The sequence below is a fragment of the Gossypium hirsutum genome, chromosome A07 (assembly GCF_007990345.1).
Source record: "Gossypium hirsutum isolate 1008001.06 chromosome A07, Gossypium_hirsutum_v2.1, whole genome shotgun sequence".
In the NCBI taxonomy this organism is placed as follows: Eukaryota; Viridiplantae; Streptophyta; class Magnoliopsida; order Malvales; family Malvaceae; genus Gossypium; species Gossypium hirsutum.
The window spans coordinates 4,628,785-4,642,258 of record NC_053430.1 but is presented as its reverse complement, the minus strand read 5'-3'; the positions used below and the strand labels follow the sequence as shown (position 1 = coordinate 4,642,258).

Genomic DNA, 13,474 nt, shown 5'->3' with positions numbered 1-13,474 from the left:
AAAAATTATAACATCTGAAACATTGGTAGTGATTTAGAAGTTCCTCATCATTTTGCTGATAATAGTCATTTATTTCATCTTACAGCTCCTCATTGGGCCCCATAATAACTTGTAACTGGTTTTCTTAGGGTTGTTGTTGGGACGTAAGCTGTAGGGGATGATGGAGTTAGCCTACATAGCATACCTAATTCCACCTGATTTCCATTCTATTTTACCATAGGGAAAGCGAAATTCAAGGGTGTCACGTACACCAAATTTTGCACATTTTCATACAGTAATATTTATGTAGTTATATATATTGAGTTAATTGATATCGATATTTTAATGAAAATTTAACTTTGTTAATAAAGGCTAAGGTTTTAGATGTGCGAATTTCTAATCTTACCATATGTAGTTGATATGGGTGGATTTTGTATGGTTATATTCCAATTCTTAGTCTATTTGTGCTTTGTATTAAATTAATTCTACATTGTCTTTACTTAGCCATGTGTTTATAATTGTGATTGTATTATATTTGTACTTGTAAACACTTAATCTTTTAAATAAAATATGAGAATATTTATATCTTTTAATATCTTATATATTAAGAAACTTTAAGCATTTATTTAAGAAAATTGCATCTTAAAAAGGTTAAAATAAGCTTCAAATTTTTATACTCTTTGTACATTTAGAATTTAATCCCTCTATGTTTTAAATTTCAAAATTTGAGTTTCAATTGTAAATATATTAAAATTAATTTAAATTCCTTAAATATAAATAGATAAACTAAATTCTAAATATATTAACGTATAGAGCACTATTTTTGATACTGATTATACTAGCATTTGAATAAAAGCAAAAATGTAGGGATGATTTCAAATTTTGAGAAAAATTGATGATTTAAAATTTTAATATAAAATGAAAAATGTATATTCACATTTGTTTTGTTTCCGTAAAACATAAGAATTTTGGTCACCCATATTTTCCTTTAATAGAATAAGCGTAAAATATAGGATTTTACTTTTACCCATTTAGTGGGTATAAAGTAATCTAGCACACATTATATATAGCAATTTCATAAAAATTAGCAATTACACAGTCACGTATTTAAAAGGAAGTTAGTATTTTTTTTTCTATACTTATATAACAATTTAATTTAATATGTTCCTATTTTTTATATTTATTAATTTAATTTAAATTTTCATAGTTGCTAATGTTTTTTTCTAAAAGAAAATTTAATTTAATATGGGATTTCATGTTTGTGAATCAAAGTCGACTAAAATTAAATCACAATAATGAAACGGGACATAGGTTGATCAGTAAGGTTATTTAAAAAAGTTGAAGTAAATGCAGGGTGTGGGAATGCCTCTAATTTTAACCTGCCATCATTGTTTTTTTGCTAACTTCATCAAAATAAGCCATAAAGTTGGTAGTAAATATGATTCTGATTCTGTAAAACCCAGGCCACTTCAAGTTCTGCTTTAAATAAATAAAGAAACAAAGCTACTGCTACTGCTACTTTGTTTTTGTTTAATTTTTAAATTTTGGTTTGAAAAGTAAATATCTAAGAAAGGTCAAAAGCCATTGCCTACGTGAAAAGTAGAAATAGGACCACCCTTTGCTACTTCATCTCAGCTCAGTTCAACATCCTCAGAATCTCTAACAAAAAGCACTACTAAAGCTACATGGTGAAAACGCTAGGTTTTCGATATATATATATATTATGCATTCAAATGTTTGACTGAATTTTTACGTATAATTATTCTGAAACTACTTTTTATATGTTTTTTGGGTTAATGGTGAACAATATGATTAGATTCATGAAAATAAAGAGGCAGGCAAATAGGGCATCGCGCAAAAACAGCTGGTGAAGTGGGAATGTGGTCTCCAACTGTTCTTTTCTCAAACTTAAGAAATACTTTTGCACCCTTTTCTCTTTGATTGAATAAGAAACCTCAATGGATCCACCACTACCCTGGATATAGTAAACATGGCACTTGAGAAATATAATCCTTAATTACTTTTAAGTGCATTTCAAAGGAGAGGGACAACTACATCTTTTTGAGAATAAAGAAGACCATATGTCAAGACTCACACCCAGCAACCCACTTAAGGGTTTAATACATGAACATACCTAAAAAGTTTAAAAATAATACTATAATAGGAAAGCATCCAATGCAATGTTTAAGAGTACCATTGATTAGATGAGAGCTCCTCCAACTGCTATTGTATTCACAAAATGGTAACTTCTTAATAAGATACTAATGGACTTGGAACCTGATCAGGGTTGATGACATTTGAGATATTGGTCAATGCTAAGGTAGCAGTATGTATTGTATACTTTGTTAGACTAAATTCCAAATTTACCTTTTAATAAAGTTTTGTAATAATAAACAAAATATAAAAAAAAACTAATGATACAATTAATAAATTCAAAAAATTTCAATTTAATCTCTTTTCACTTAATTAATTTTGCGTTATCCCTAATATGGTCACAATTGTAATAACTAAGAGAAATGAAAGTAAAGAAAGGTAACTATATACTGTCATGGGGTAATAAGATGCTTCCTTGATTGCCAATGTCGTGAGATTGTGTATTAATACATTCAAAAAACACATTTATACCATTTAATAGGGTTAGATGGATATATTTTAGAACACAATTTAAATCAGAGATTATTTGTAACCTTCGGATTAAAAAGAGTTTAGCTATATAAGTAAAGGCTCCCATCCCTCAGTTGTGCACAAGTTAGCTTTAAGAGTTAATAATAACACTTCCACATTCTCCCATATTCTCTTGTGCTATCTAAATTCCCTTTTTTGTGCTTGTCTAAGTTAAGCAAAAATCAAAGGATGACTTAGACTTGTTGTTGTTGGAACTGAGCTTAAGGCCACACGAAGCTAAAGTGTCAGTCCGCAACACTAGCACGTTGTTGTATCTTGTTAGATACTTGAGTAAATTTTCAAGTAATGTCTCTCAACAGTTATTGATATACTATTATGTTTCCTTTTGGTAGTTCTACAAGAATTTTTGTGCTAAACTAGAAAGCATCATTTGAAAACCGATGCAGGGTCTTAGAAGTCCTAGCTTTGTAGAACAATGACTTACTGATCCTTTTTCAACGGTTGTGATGCAAAATCATTGACTCGCAAATAGGTTAAAAGGAAGCAATTTCTTTCCAGGTAAGCTTCCCAACAACATGAGGGTCATGCTGTAAAATTGTCTACTACGTAGAGGATTAATTTGATGCCACATATTTATTCTAATTTTAAGGTTTAATTTTCAAAGTTAGGAACTGATAAATGATTTTTTTTATAATTCATATATATTTTTATACATTTTTATACATTTGTTTATAATTTATTAGTTTTTTATAAGTTTTTATAATTTTTTAAAAATATAAAAATCTTTATGATTTTTAGAATTATTTTATAAGTTATTATGATATTTATAAATTTTTATATTTTTTTAATGTTTTTTATGAGGAAAATGAAAGGTTAATCCCGAGACTCTTACTTGTTACTGTCTAATTGGTCTGTTAATTTATATTAAGTTATCGTAACAAAAGATGAAAATTGTTAACTAAGGGGATTAATTAATTTTTTGATTTAAAAAAAAAAAGAGATTGTATGAAACTGTGATCCCACGTTATCCATTAAATTTGAATTTTTTTAAGAGGAAAAGGCTGAAAATCAAGATGAAAAATCTGATTTATCATTTTCCTATTAGAAAAAGGATAGGATAACGTGGAATAATAATTTTATAGTATATTTTCTCTTTTCTCTTTTGATTAATGGCAAAAACTCTTTTCTCTTTTCTATTTTGATTAATGACAAAAACTCAATTATGCGGATTTAAATTGAGAGGGTTAATTGATTTTTTTAGTCATATAAGCCATCACAAAATTTGCAGCAATCCGCACTACTGTTATCCATCAGTGAATCGCTCTCCCTACTAAATTCCTATTATTAAAAGGATTTGGACATAGAAAAATCATCCCAAGTGTTTTCGCCAAAAAAAATCCCAATGTTAAATCGGTGATGCGAGTTACAATAATTAAACAAGGAGTTACTAAAGCCAAACGTTCAACACCATGGTTCTACAATCAATAAGATATAAGTATAAAGAAAAAAGTATAGAAAGTTTCATTGATGATAAGAGTGTAGTTGCAGTCGTACAATTCATATCATTTACAAGAAAAAAGGCTACACGAAGACTAGGATTTGAACCGAAATGCCCAAAGCAACCACTACGGTGATACCGATAAAAAGACACACAGAATCACCCCTGCAGGAGTTTCAAACACCGGCAGACCTTTGAAAAAGATTATTAAAATCTAAGATGGACAGATCCAAATACCAGTTTTCATAGGACCAGAAATGAAAGAAAGCATTTCGACGAAAATGTATGATAAAAGCTAAAACACCAAGTTGGGATGAAGAGCTACGATGATCATGGGAGGAAACTTAAACCCATGACTTGATGACAGAACGCTCCAGGACCCATGGCTATGAAACTGCCTCAGGTAATTGGGGGCTTCATAGATATAACAGGCTGAGAAACCCTGCAAAAAAAAGAAAAAAAAGGTGATGGATCGGCCATCTGCAAAACAGCCAAAGTCCCCAGGAAAACACCAAATCATAGAGCTACCAGCATGATCGCTTTGCTGGACCAAAAACTTGTGTGCGGAATTTAGGAGTTTGATATTTCTCTCATCCTTTACGACATATAATGTAGTTGTTCGGATCTGGCTCTGGGCTCAACAGCCCTCTTTGATTACAAAAGAATGTCACATCTCCACAAGCTCTCTACAAGCAGCTCAACAGTTCGAGCACTGATTGAATTGCAGTGCTGGAGATTCAATCCCACCAGGGTCTTGCCCAATTGTTTTAGGAAAGGCATGCTTTTGTTTGAAACTCCCAAACAGCCTGAAAACGAAACGACTTGCAAATTGAGTTGCTCTGCATGAGACAAGGCAGCAACACCGGAATCGGAGATTGCACACCTGGAGACATCCAAATCATTGAGGAAAACACAATTGTCTGCAACTGCCACCAAACTTGCATCAGTAATCCTGCGGCAACCATCAAGATTGAGCAATTCAACGGTTCCACCATGTAACCTGGTCAAGGCCAAAACTATCTCATCTGTCAAATTTAAGCAGCCGCTCAAGTTCACCTTTGCAAGTCCTTCCTTGCAACTCTCCAGAAGAGGCAAGAGACCTGCATCTGTGATGCCATAAAGTCCACTCAGATCTACATGTTGAAGCTGAGGGCACAAATTGCCCACCATAGCCAGGCTGGCAGTCCCAAACCCGGGGCAGTTCTTTACGGACAAGGATTTAAGTGAATTGCAAGGGGAGGACAAAGGAGTATCCAAGGATATATCCCTAATTCCCATACACTTTACTAGAGCAAGAGATTTTAATCCACAGTTTGAGAGGAAACCAATAATCCCAGATTGTGTGACCTTGTTGCACTCCTCCAATTGCAGGCACTCAAGAGAACCTTGGGCCTTGGAGAAAGCCAGCAAGCCATCATCCGAGACAAATCTACAACTGCGAAGGCACATCTGCTTCAGGTTTGCACATCCTTTTCCCATGGCTTCAAGACTAACATCTGTTAGCCCCCGGCATGAAGTAATCATCAAAGATACCAACTTTTGCAAACCCTGAGCGTTACCCATGACCCAAAATCCTTTCTCGCTCACATTTCCTAAACCACTGAGCATTAGATTTGTCACAGACTTGCCGTAGTATCCTATCACAGAAAGAGAAAAATCTGAGATTTTTAATCCCTCAAGCTTGACCTTTGAAAGGACAGAGGATGCTAATGAAAACAGGCTTGAAACTCCATGATCTCCTACAAGTGGACAGTCCTTGATAGAGATGGACTGCAGCTTGGGGCAAAGCTTTCCGACAGCTTGGAGGCTCTCATTACCAATCTTTGGACAAGATTCAATTCTTAAAGCGGTCAAATTAAGACAGTTCTCTGCAATCGCAATCAGACCCTTGCTTGAAACTGCAGGGCACTGGCAAAGGTCAAGCTTCTCCAACAAATGGCATTCTTTAGCTATCTCATACAGACCTACATCTCCAACATGAGGGACGTTCCACAAAGAAAGTGACTTGAGAGAAGGGCAACCACGGGCTATGGAAGATAGACCAAAGTTAGTCACCCCGCAAGAAGAGTTGCTTCCACGAATAGAAAGCTTTCCCAGTCCACTACGACCACTGGTTCCAACAGCAACTGCAGCAAGCCTTACGTCAGTTGCTTTCTTCCCTTCCAAGCACCTTGTAAGATACCCACCATTTTCATTAGATGAGATTGTCTCGATGGCATAAGAAACCGAATCAATATTCTCCTTGACCACATTTGATGACCTGTATTCACCCTTGCGAATGCTGCTCAGAAGCCTAAGCCACCTCTTTGAGACGCAAGCACACAAGCTCCTTTCTCTGCCACTAGGAAGTCGCTTGAAGATCTCAAAAATACATTCACCGGGAAGGTCATTGATTGATGGTTGCTTGTTCTGCTCAAAATCAGTTTCCCGAAAGAGAAATGGGGCACTAATACGAACTCTTTTATGAGGAGGCCAATACACATCCGCTTGGGAACTGATTGAACACAATCTGCCCAACTCTATGGAGTTTTTCCTAATAAAAAAATCATCATCACCTGAAATTCCAGTAGACCTACAATAAGTGGTTTCCATATAAAGCATAAACTTCAAACAATTTAATCAAATCTCAGAATTATAAATAGACCTAATAAATTCATAGCTAACTTTTTACCCACTATAAACAAGAAGAAAACAAATAAAAAAGAATAGCTTACCGCTGTAATTAACAAGAGCAGGCATGGTTGAACCTCAAAGAAGGCACCTTTGTGAGAAGCCTCTAATCCCAAAACGGAACACTCAACAAGGGAAGACGTTAATAAACAGACCAAGTATAACCCTTGAAAGCTTGAATGCATCAGAACTTGTTTAAAACAATGAGCTCAGGAACCCCAATAATTAGGGGGAAAAAGATGGAAAGAAAGAAGAAAAACGAGAACTGGGCTTTTTGTATTACATGAAACAAAACACAAGTATTCTATTTATTTGGTTTGAAGAAAAGAAGAGAGAGTTGTGTTGGGAAATTTCCATGTTGTTATTATTTTAAATATTCATGTTTTTGTTGCAGATACATAAACAGACAGCTTTCTGCTACATGCAATGTACCTTCAGAAACTTGTTTATTCTTTTCTTTTCTCAGTCCAACCAAACACTCCATTACCGTCACTATAGCCAACTTTATTGAATTAAATAATAAGGTATACTAATTGAATTTTAATTTGATTATATGAATATTATTATTAATATAAAAAAATTGAGTTTGAGTGTACTAAAGTGTATTACTATAGATAATTTTAGATATTGTATTGAAAAGAAGAAGTATTATCATAACCTATAATAGAGGGTATTTAAGCTAAGTTTTAGGATCACTAATCTGTATTTATTATAATATAATAATTATTGTTTTATGAAGTAAAACATCCCAAGGTCTATGTAGTATAAGATAAGAAATAATTTAAGGGAACTATTTTGTTTTTCTTTTGCAAAAGAGAGCATCCGCCTTAAAACTTAGGAATAATTGACAATCTTAGGGAAAGCAACGCCCTTATTGTCCGGCTTCAACAGTGGAACTACCTCGCGAGGTGATTGGTCAAATAGATACAAAGTTCTTTTGCCGATGGATAAACTGCAGCTCACAACGCCAATTGTGGTGCATCGACTCCTTAATGACTCATGCATACAATAAAATGCAACAAACATGTACTATTTAATGAAATAATTTAATACATACTTGATTTAAAATGGTAAGATTAAAAGCAATTTAAGACCGCGTTAACAAGGAAAAATTCATAATTACAAGTATAACAATTATGGACATGTATAAATTTATCATTGATCAAATTTTTAAAATTTAAGAATATTAGATAAATTCAACCACGTTTAATCGTAATATTTTTATACTTCACAATATAATATTTTTATCATTAGATTAAGAGATTGTTGACGACATTTATCATATCTGAATTGAACAAAAATTACATATACAAGATATTTAAAAAACAATAATTTAAAATAAATTCAAAGAGTTTTTGATCATATAAATTAAAATATAAATTTGGAGAATTTGTGGTTAACGTAATTGATGAGTAAGAAGAATTCTTTGCATCAATCTCACATGTCGGCGTAAACGAGAATAATTGAATTTGTAAATTTCGGTTGTCGTTAACTAATGTTTATAAATATAAATTTAATGTTTTCTTGTTCCAATTTTCAGCATAGCATAGCCGAATTACTGAGGGACTACTTGGAAAGTGGGATTACATCTAAGTATTCTTATTGTATTTCAAACAATTTACGGCCACACTCTTTTATAGGTATAGAATTTAATGATTCTTAAGATAATTTGTTGTGGTTATTTAAGTTGTTAATTTGTTAATAGTAATAAAGAGAATAAAGATTAGTCTTGGTTTTTACCCTTTTTGCACGTATCATTCTGACATGCACATTTGTTCTCACAAATGAATCAACTTATCTTTTAGCTAGTTAGGTTATCAAAATCCCCCCCCCCCCCAAAAAAAAACATAAATTAAAATAACATGTAAGACGGGATGGAAGAGAACATGGTCAAATGAATCTGTTGAAATTCAAGCAATCTTATTATCCTTTGAGTATAAAATTTGTTGTTTTACCTTTTCTTTCTTTTTCTTACTAGTTTCAAAATATTCATTGTATGTGCATGAATCCTGAATTTCTAATGTGCATGCATATATCCAACCAGTATTATCTTCTACGGAAAGATCATGCAAAAAGTTTTCCCTTTTGGAGGGCTTGAGTTTTTCAAAGATGAACACTCAGTCCAAACATAAATTTATAAAATTTAGGTTGTCTAAAACATTAATTTTCAATAAAGGGAGAGGCCGGGCCACTACTTGTCCTTATACAAACTAATTAGTAGTTATATATTTTTTAATTGATAGAAAATGTTGATAATGTGATGGATGTGAAAAAGATGTAACTTTTGGGTCGTTTTTGGTACCTTTGCTGTCGTTGGCTAATGGCAAAACTAACAGGTGATTGTTATTTTTTGTGATGTTTACTCGTGTTCATGCACCTTTGAAGTTTGGGATTCTTTGGAAATTTCATGGCATCTTTTTGTTTCAAGCCTTGCCTTTGACCAGATTCATTTTTAGAATATTGATAGTGTTGTTTGTGCACGTGGATTATGTTGAAAAGTCAAATTAAAAGGGGTGTTGAAAAGTCAAAAAAATGGGAGGTGCAAGTGGCACCGAAAGAAAAAAATGGTAGGCAAGTTGTTTAAAGTTGAATGGGATAATTGCAATTTTGGTCCCTAATTTTTTAGGCTATTTGCAAGTTAGTCCCTGAACCACAACTATAAATAGGCCTAACCATTTCTCATTTACACCATCCCAACCAATCTTTCTCTCTTAGTTTTCTTTCTTCTCCCATTTGAGAATTCTTAAGGAATTCTATTTGTTTGTAATATTTTGAAGATAGTAAAATTATCATCTGGCGTTAGTGCCCGAGGACGTAGGTATAATTTACCGAACCTCGTTAAAACTCTTGTGTTCTTTCTTGTCCTATTTTTCTTTCAATATTTGAGGGTATAATAGTAGTATTTAATTGTGCTATTAAATTACTATAGAAGGGATATTCTGACTAAGGAAAGACTTGGTATTTAAGAGATCCATGTGATCCACCTCTCTTCCCTGGGAATTGAACTTTGTGTGATTTTTTATGTTAGAATTGTGTGACCCAAATTCTAAGAGATTGCTTGCAAGTCAAGTTAAACAAAAATATATTTTCTTTCTAGAAGATTTAGTATTTATTAGTATAATATATTTAGCATTTATTAGTATAGTTTATTTGACTTACTAATTTAGCCTATAAATAGGCTCCTTTACAATCTTAGAATTAAGAGACACCCATTAGATTAGAACTCATAACACATTCAGAGAATTTTGTGTTTACGTTTGAGGGTTCTTTATTTTTCGGATTTTCGGGGTTTAGTTTTTATCTCCATCTTTTGTACTCTTCATTCTTTTGCCATTATAGTAAAATTATCTTTGCCCGTGGTTTTTTATCCTCTTTTGAGGGGTTTTTCCACGTTAAATTTGTGTGTTCATCTTCTCAATTTCTTCTACTATTTTTACTTGTTCGTTGCTTATTCGGGACGATCCTAACATTTTAGTATAATAATTTACACGCTTCCGACCCTATTGGAAAACCAGATTATAGATTAAGCATTTTAAGAGAGTTTCGGCGTCTTGATCACTTGAACAAATATAATATATAATATATAGTCGCGTGTCATCGACTGACGCTTAGGCCGACATGCGGGATGGTTTGCTGAAAACCCCCTGCTGATGAATGAATTAAAATATTAAATCATTCAACGACCACCACACTTCGTCTTTGTTTTCTTGGTTCACAGAATTTGAACATCTTTATTAAACAACAAACTAGTTTGTTTTGCTTTTTTTTGACTTTATGGGGCAGCAAATTGCTATGCTTCTCGCCCTACTATAACATCATCTCTTGGTTTGGTGAGCTAGAATTATTTGAGGCCCTAAAGTTGATCATATTTGATCTTTAACCTCGAGAATATGTCTGCTTGCTTGCCTATGGTGTCAACTAACATATTTGATCTGTTTTCTCAATTCATTGTCTCAATTAAAGCTCTTTCAATTTTTTAGTTTGATTTGATATTTTTAAAGGCTATCTAGTAACCAAATTGATAGAATTTGTAAACGTGAAGGGTTAAATTTATTGATTTATTTAGAATTAGGGTTAAATTAATAGAACATGTAAGTATTAAAGACTAAATATGTTATTATACCAGTTAGAGAAAACTCACATCAGTATTTTCGTTATCAATTTAATTACGAGTGACCAAAACATGAATGAATACAAACGTTAGTACCTAAATTGAAATTTTTTAAAGTTAGGTAATCTAAACAATAACACGAACATAGTTGGGTAACCGTTTGTATATTTTACTCTATATATTATGAAAAAGTATAAAATATAATAATTATATATTTATATAAATAAAATTATGTGTTTATATTTGATTATAATTATAAGGCTCAAATATGCATTTAGTCCCCTCAACTTGACATATTCTCTCAAGTTGGTACTTATGATTTTTTTTCTTAAATTGGTACCCGAATTTTCATTCCGTCAAGGGTTTTGGTACCTTTATATAATAATGATAAATATGGGACTCATGAACTCTTAGGTTATGACACGTGGCATTGATAATGTCGTAGTCTATTTTTTATAAATATTATAAAAAATATTTAATTTAAAATAAATTATAAAAGAAATTAAAAATTATAAAAATATATATGTATCTAATTTTTTCAAATATTAAAAAATTAAAAAATAAATCTAAAGATCAAGTTAAAAAAATCGAAAATTTAGAAAATTTACATCTTTTTCTAAATAAAATTACAAACAAATTAGACAATAAATTTTTTGTTTAGAATGTGTGCAAATTATTACAAGATTTTTCAAGTTGCCAAGAATGCAAAAGGTGATGATTTGAAAAAGGCTTATAAAGCTTTTTTTATTTGTTTTTGTTTTTGTTTTTTCATACAAAAAATTGGATTTCTCTATTGAGAATGAGATTAGCACAATAAAAAAGGAAGTTTATTAAAATTACAAAATTCGTGAATTTTTGAGTTCTGTGTTTTGAGTTTTTTCATAGGTTTCTTTTGACTTTTGATTAACCTATTTGTCTGTAAATTTCTAGGTTTTAAACATAGTTTAGAGGTTTCAAATACAAATTTTATGAAATTTCTCTCTAATTTGCCCTTATTATTTTCAACACATCTCTCTTCTCTTTAAAAAAGAGAACTTAAAATTAAAAGAAGCAAACTTATTCAATTCCCATCCCCTCGAATGGATGGTATGAATTGGAGATGAAAGAGATGCACGATTGGAAGTCAGATTAGGAGGGGTAGGTGGCCCTTTTCCATGTTTATATGTGTTTATATAAATACATAGAAATAATATTATATGTGTTTATAAAAAAAGTCACATCATTACTTTCGTTAATCATTTAATAGAGAGCGACTAAAATAGAAACGATCTAATAACAAATTTAAAATTTTTTATAATTTGATAATCAAAACAGAAACATGCCCATAGTAAGTTGACTAATTCTATAGTTTGCCATTTTTATTTTACTTAATAACTGTGACGTTTCATTATACAATGATAGTGTATCAAATGTTTTTACTTAATAAATTCATGCCTATTATGCTTCTCAAATATATATTACATTCAAACTCAATTAATTCATAATATGATTATTTCATTCTTACAATTTATATAGCAAATGAAATCTCTAATGTAACATAACTAAAATTTCTTAAACTCCTTACTCTCTTGTTGTTATGGTTTTTAGACTAGATCGATCGAATCGAGAATTGTTCTTGGTATTGGTTCAAAACAAGAGGTTAGATTGGTTGATTCGTGAACCAATATATATTATGTTATAAAAAATTATATTAATTATATATATTTATATTTATAATAAATTACTAATCCAATAACAATTAAACTCATTACCTAAAACTTTAAAAAAACTTACCCAACCCAAAATATAAAGTTTTAAAAATTATATTTAATATAATAAAATATTTACTTTTTTATAATATAATAAAATATTTATTATATTTATAATAGTGTCTTTAAATATAAACATTTTTTAATGTATTTCTAAAGTGTTAGAAAAAAATTTTTATTTTTGAATGCATTTAGTGTATATATTTTTTTAAAATTATCTTAACATAAAAATTAATATAAAAAATTAAATATGAGTAAATTGAATCGGGTCTAAATATATTTTTCTTAAATTGGACTAGACTTAGAAAAAAATAAACTTACTTTTTGAGGTGGGTCGGATTGAAACTTAAAAATTAATCTAAATTAATCTAAAAATAAACTAAATTTAGTTTAATTCTCATCGTGTTCTTGAGATTAATTTTAATAATAATAAAAAAGATATTCCAGCGGACTGAATCAATCAATTGAACGATTACGAGCGTATGAATGCGACAACGTGGCCATTTCGTATTTGGTTATAACTAAATAAAATTGATTAGAGAAGTATATAATATAATATTTTATTTTATTTTATTTTTATTAAAAAATATATTTTTAAAAGAAAATTAAGTTAAAATTAAAAGAAAAGTTGTATTTAATTGAGTAGCCTTTCTAGTGAGTAATTTTTCTCAAAATTGAAAACAGCAGTTATTTTTTTAAAATTAATTAAATACGAAAATAGATTGTGAGAAGTTATTTATGAAAATGGATCGTTTGCTACAGTAGTCATCGATGTCGCTTAATACATTAGTGGCATCACTCTCCTTTTTTAGTCAATCATCAGCTAATTGTTAGTCTTTAAAA

General features: G+C 30.9%; 1 protein-coding gene across 2 annotated transcripts; it reads right to left on the bottom strand.

Moving 5' to 3' along the window:
* Nucleotides 1-4,102: 4,102 nt before the first annotated feature.
* On the bottom strand, nt 4,103-7,112 carry LOC107933186 (EIN3-binding F-box protein 1). Of its 2 annotated transcripts, XR_001693566.2 has the most exons (3): nt 6,817-7,112; nt 4,631-6,657; nt 4,103-4,544 (listed from the first exon to the last, which is right to left on the bottom strand). XR_001693566.2 is itself a non-coding variant. In XM_016865351.2 (2 exons), exons 1-2 carry the CDS (start codon nt 6,839-6,841, stop codon nt 4,757-4,759), a joined length of 1,926 nt encoding a protein of 641 aa, XP_016720840.2. In that variant the 5' UTR covers nt 6,842-7,112; the 3' UTR covers nt 4,103-4,756. The 2 variants fall into 2 exon arrangements, 1 of the variants encoding a protein (XP_016720840.2); XM_016865351.2 differs by having other exon boundaries at nt 4,103-6,657.
* Nucleotides 7,113-13,474: the final 6,362 nt, after the last annotated feature.

Bases quoted from the DNA above. Each gene is read 5' to 3' on its own strand.
- LOC107933186 (XM_016865351.2), bottom strand. From the start codon at position 6,841: ATGCCTGCTCTTGTTAATTACAGCG. The intron at 6,658-6,816 runs GTAAGCTATTCT...CTGGAATTTCAG, and splicing joins TGCTCTTGTTAATTACAGCG to GTGATGATGATTTTTTTATT.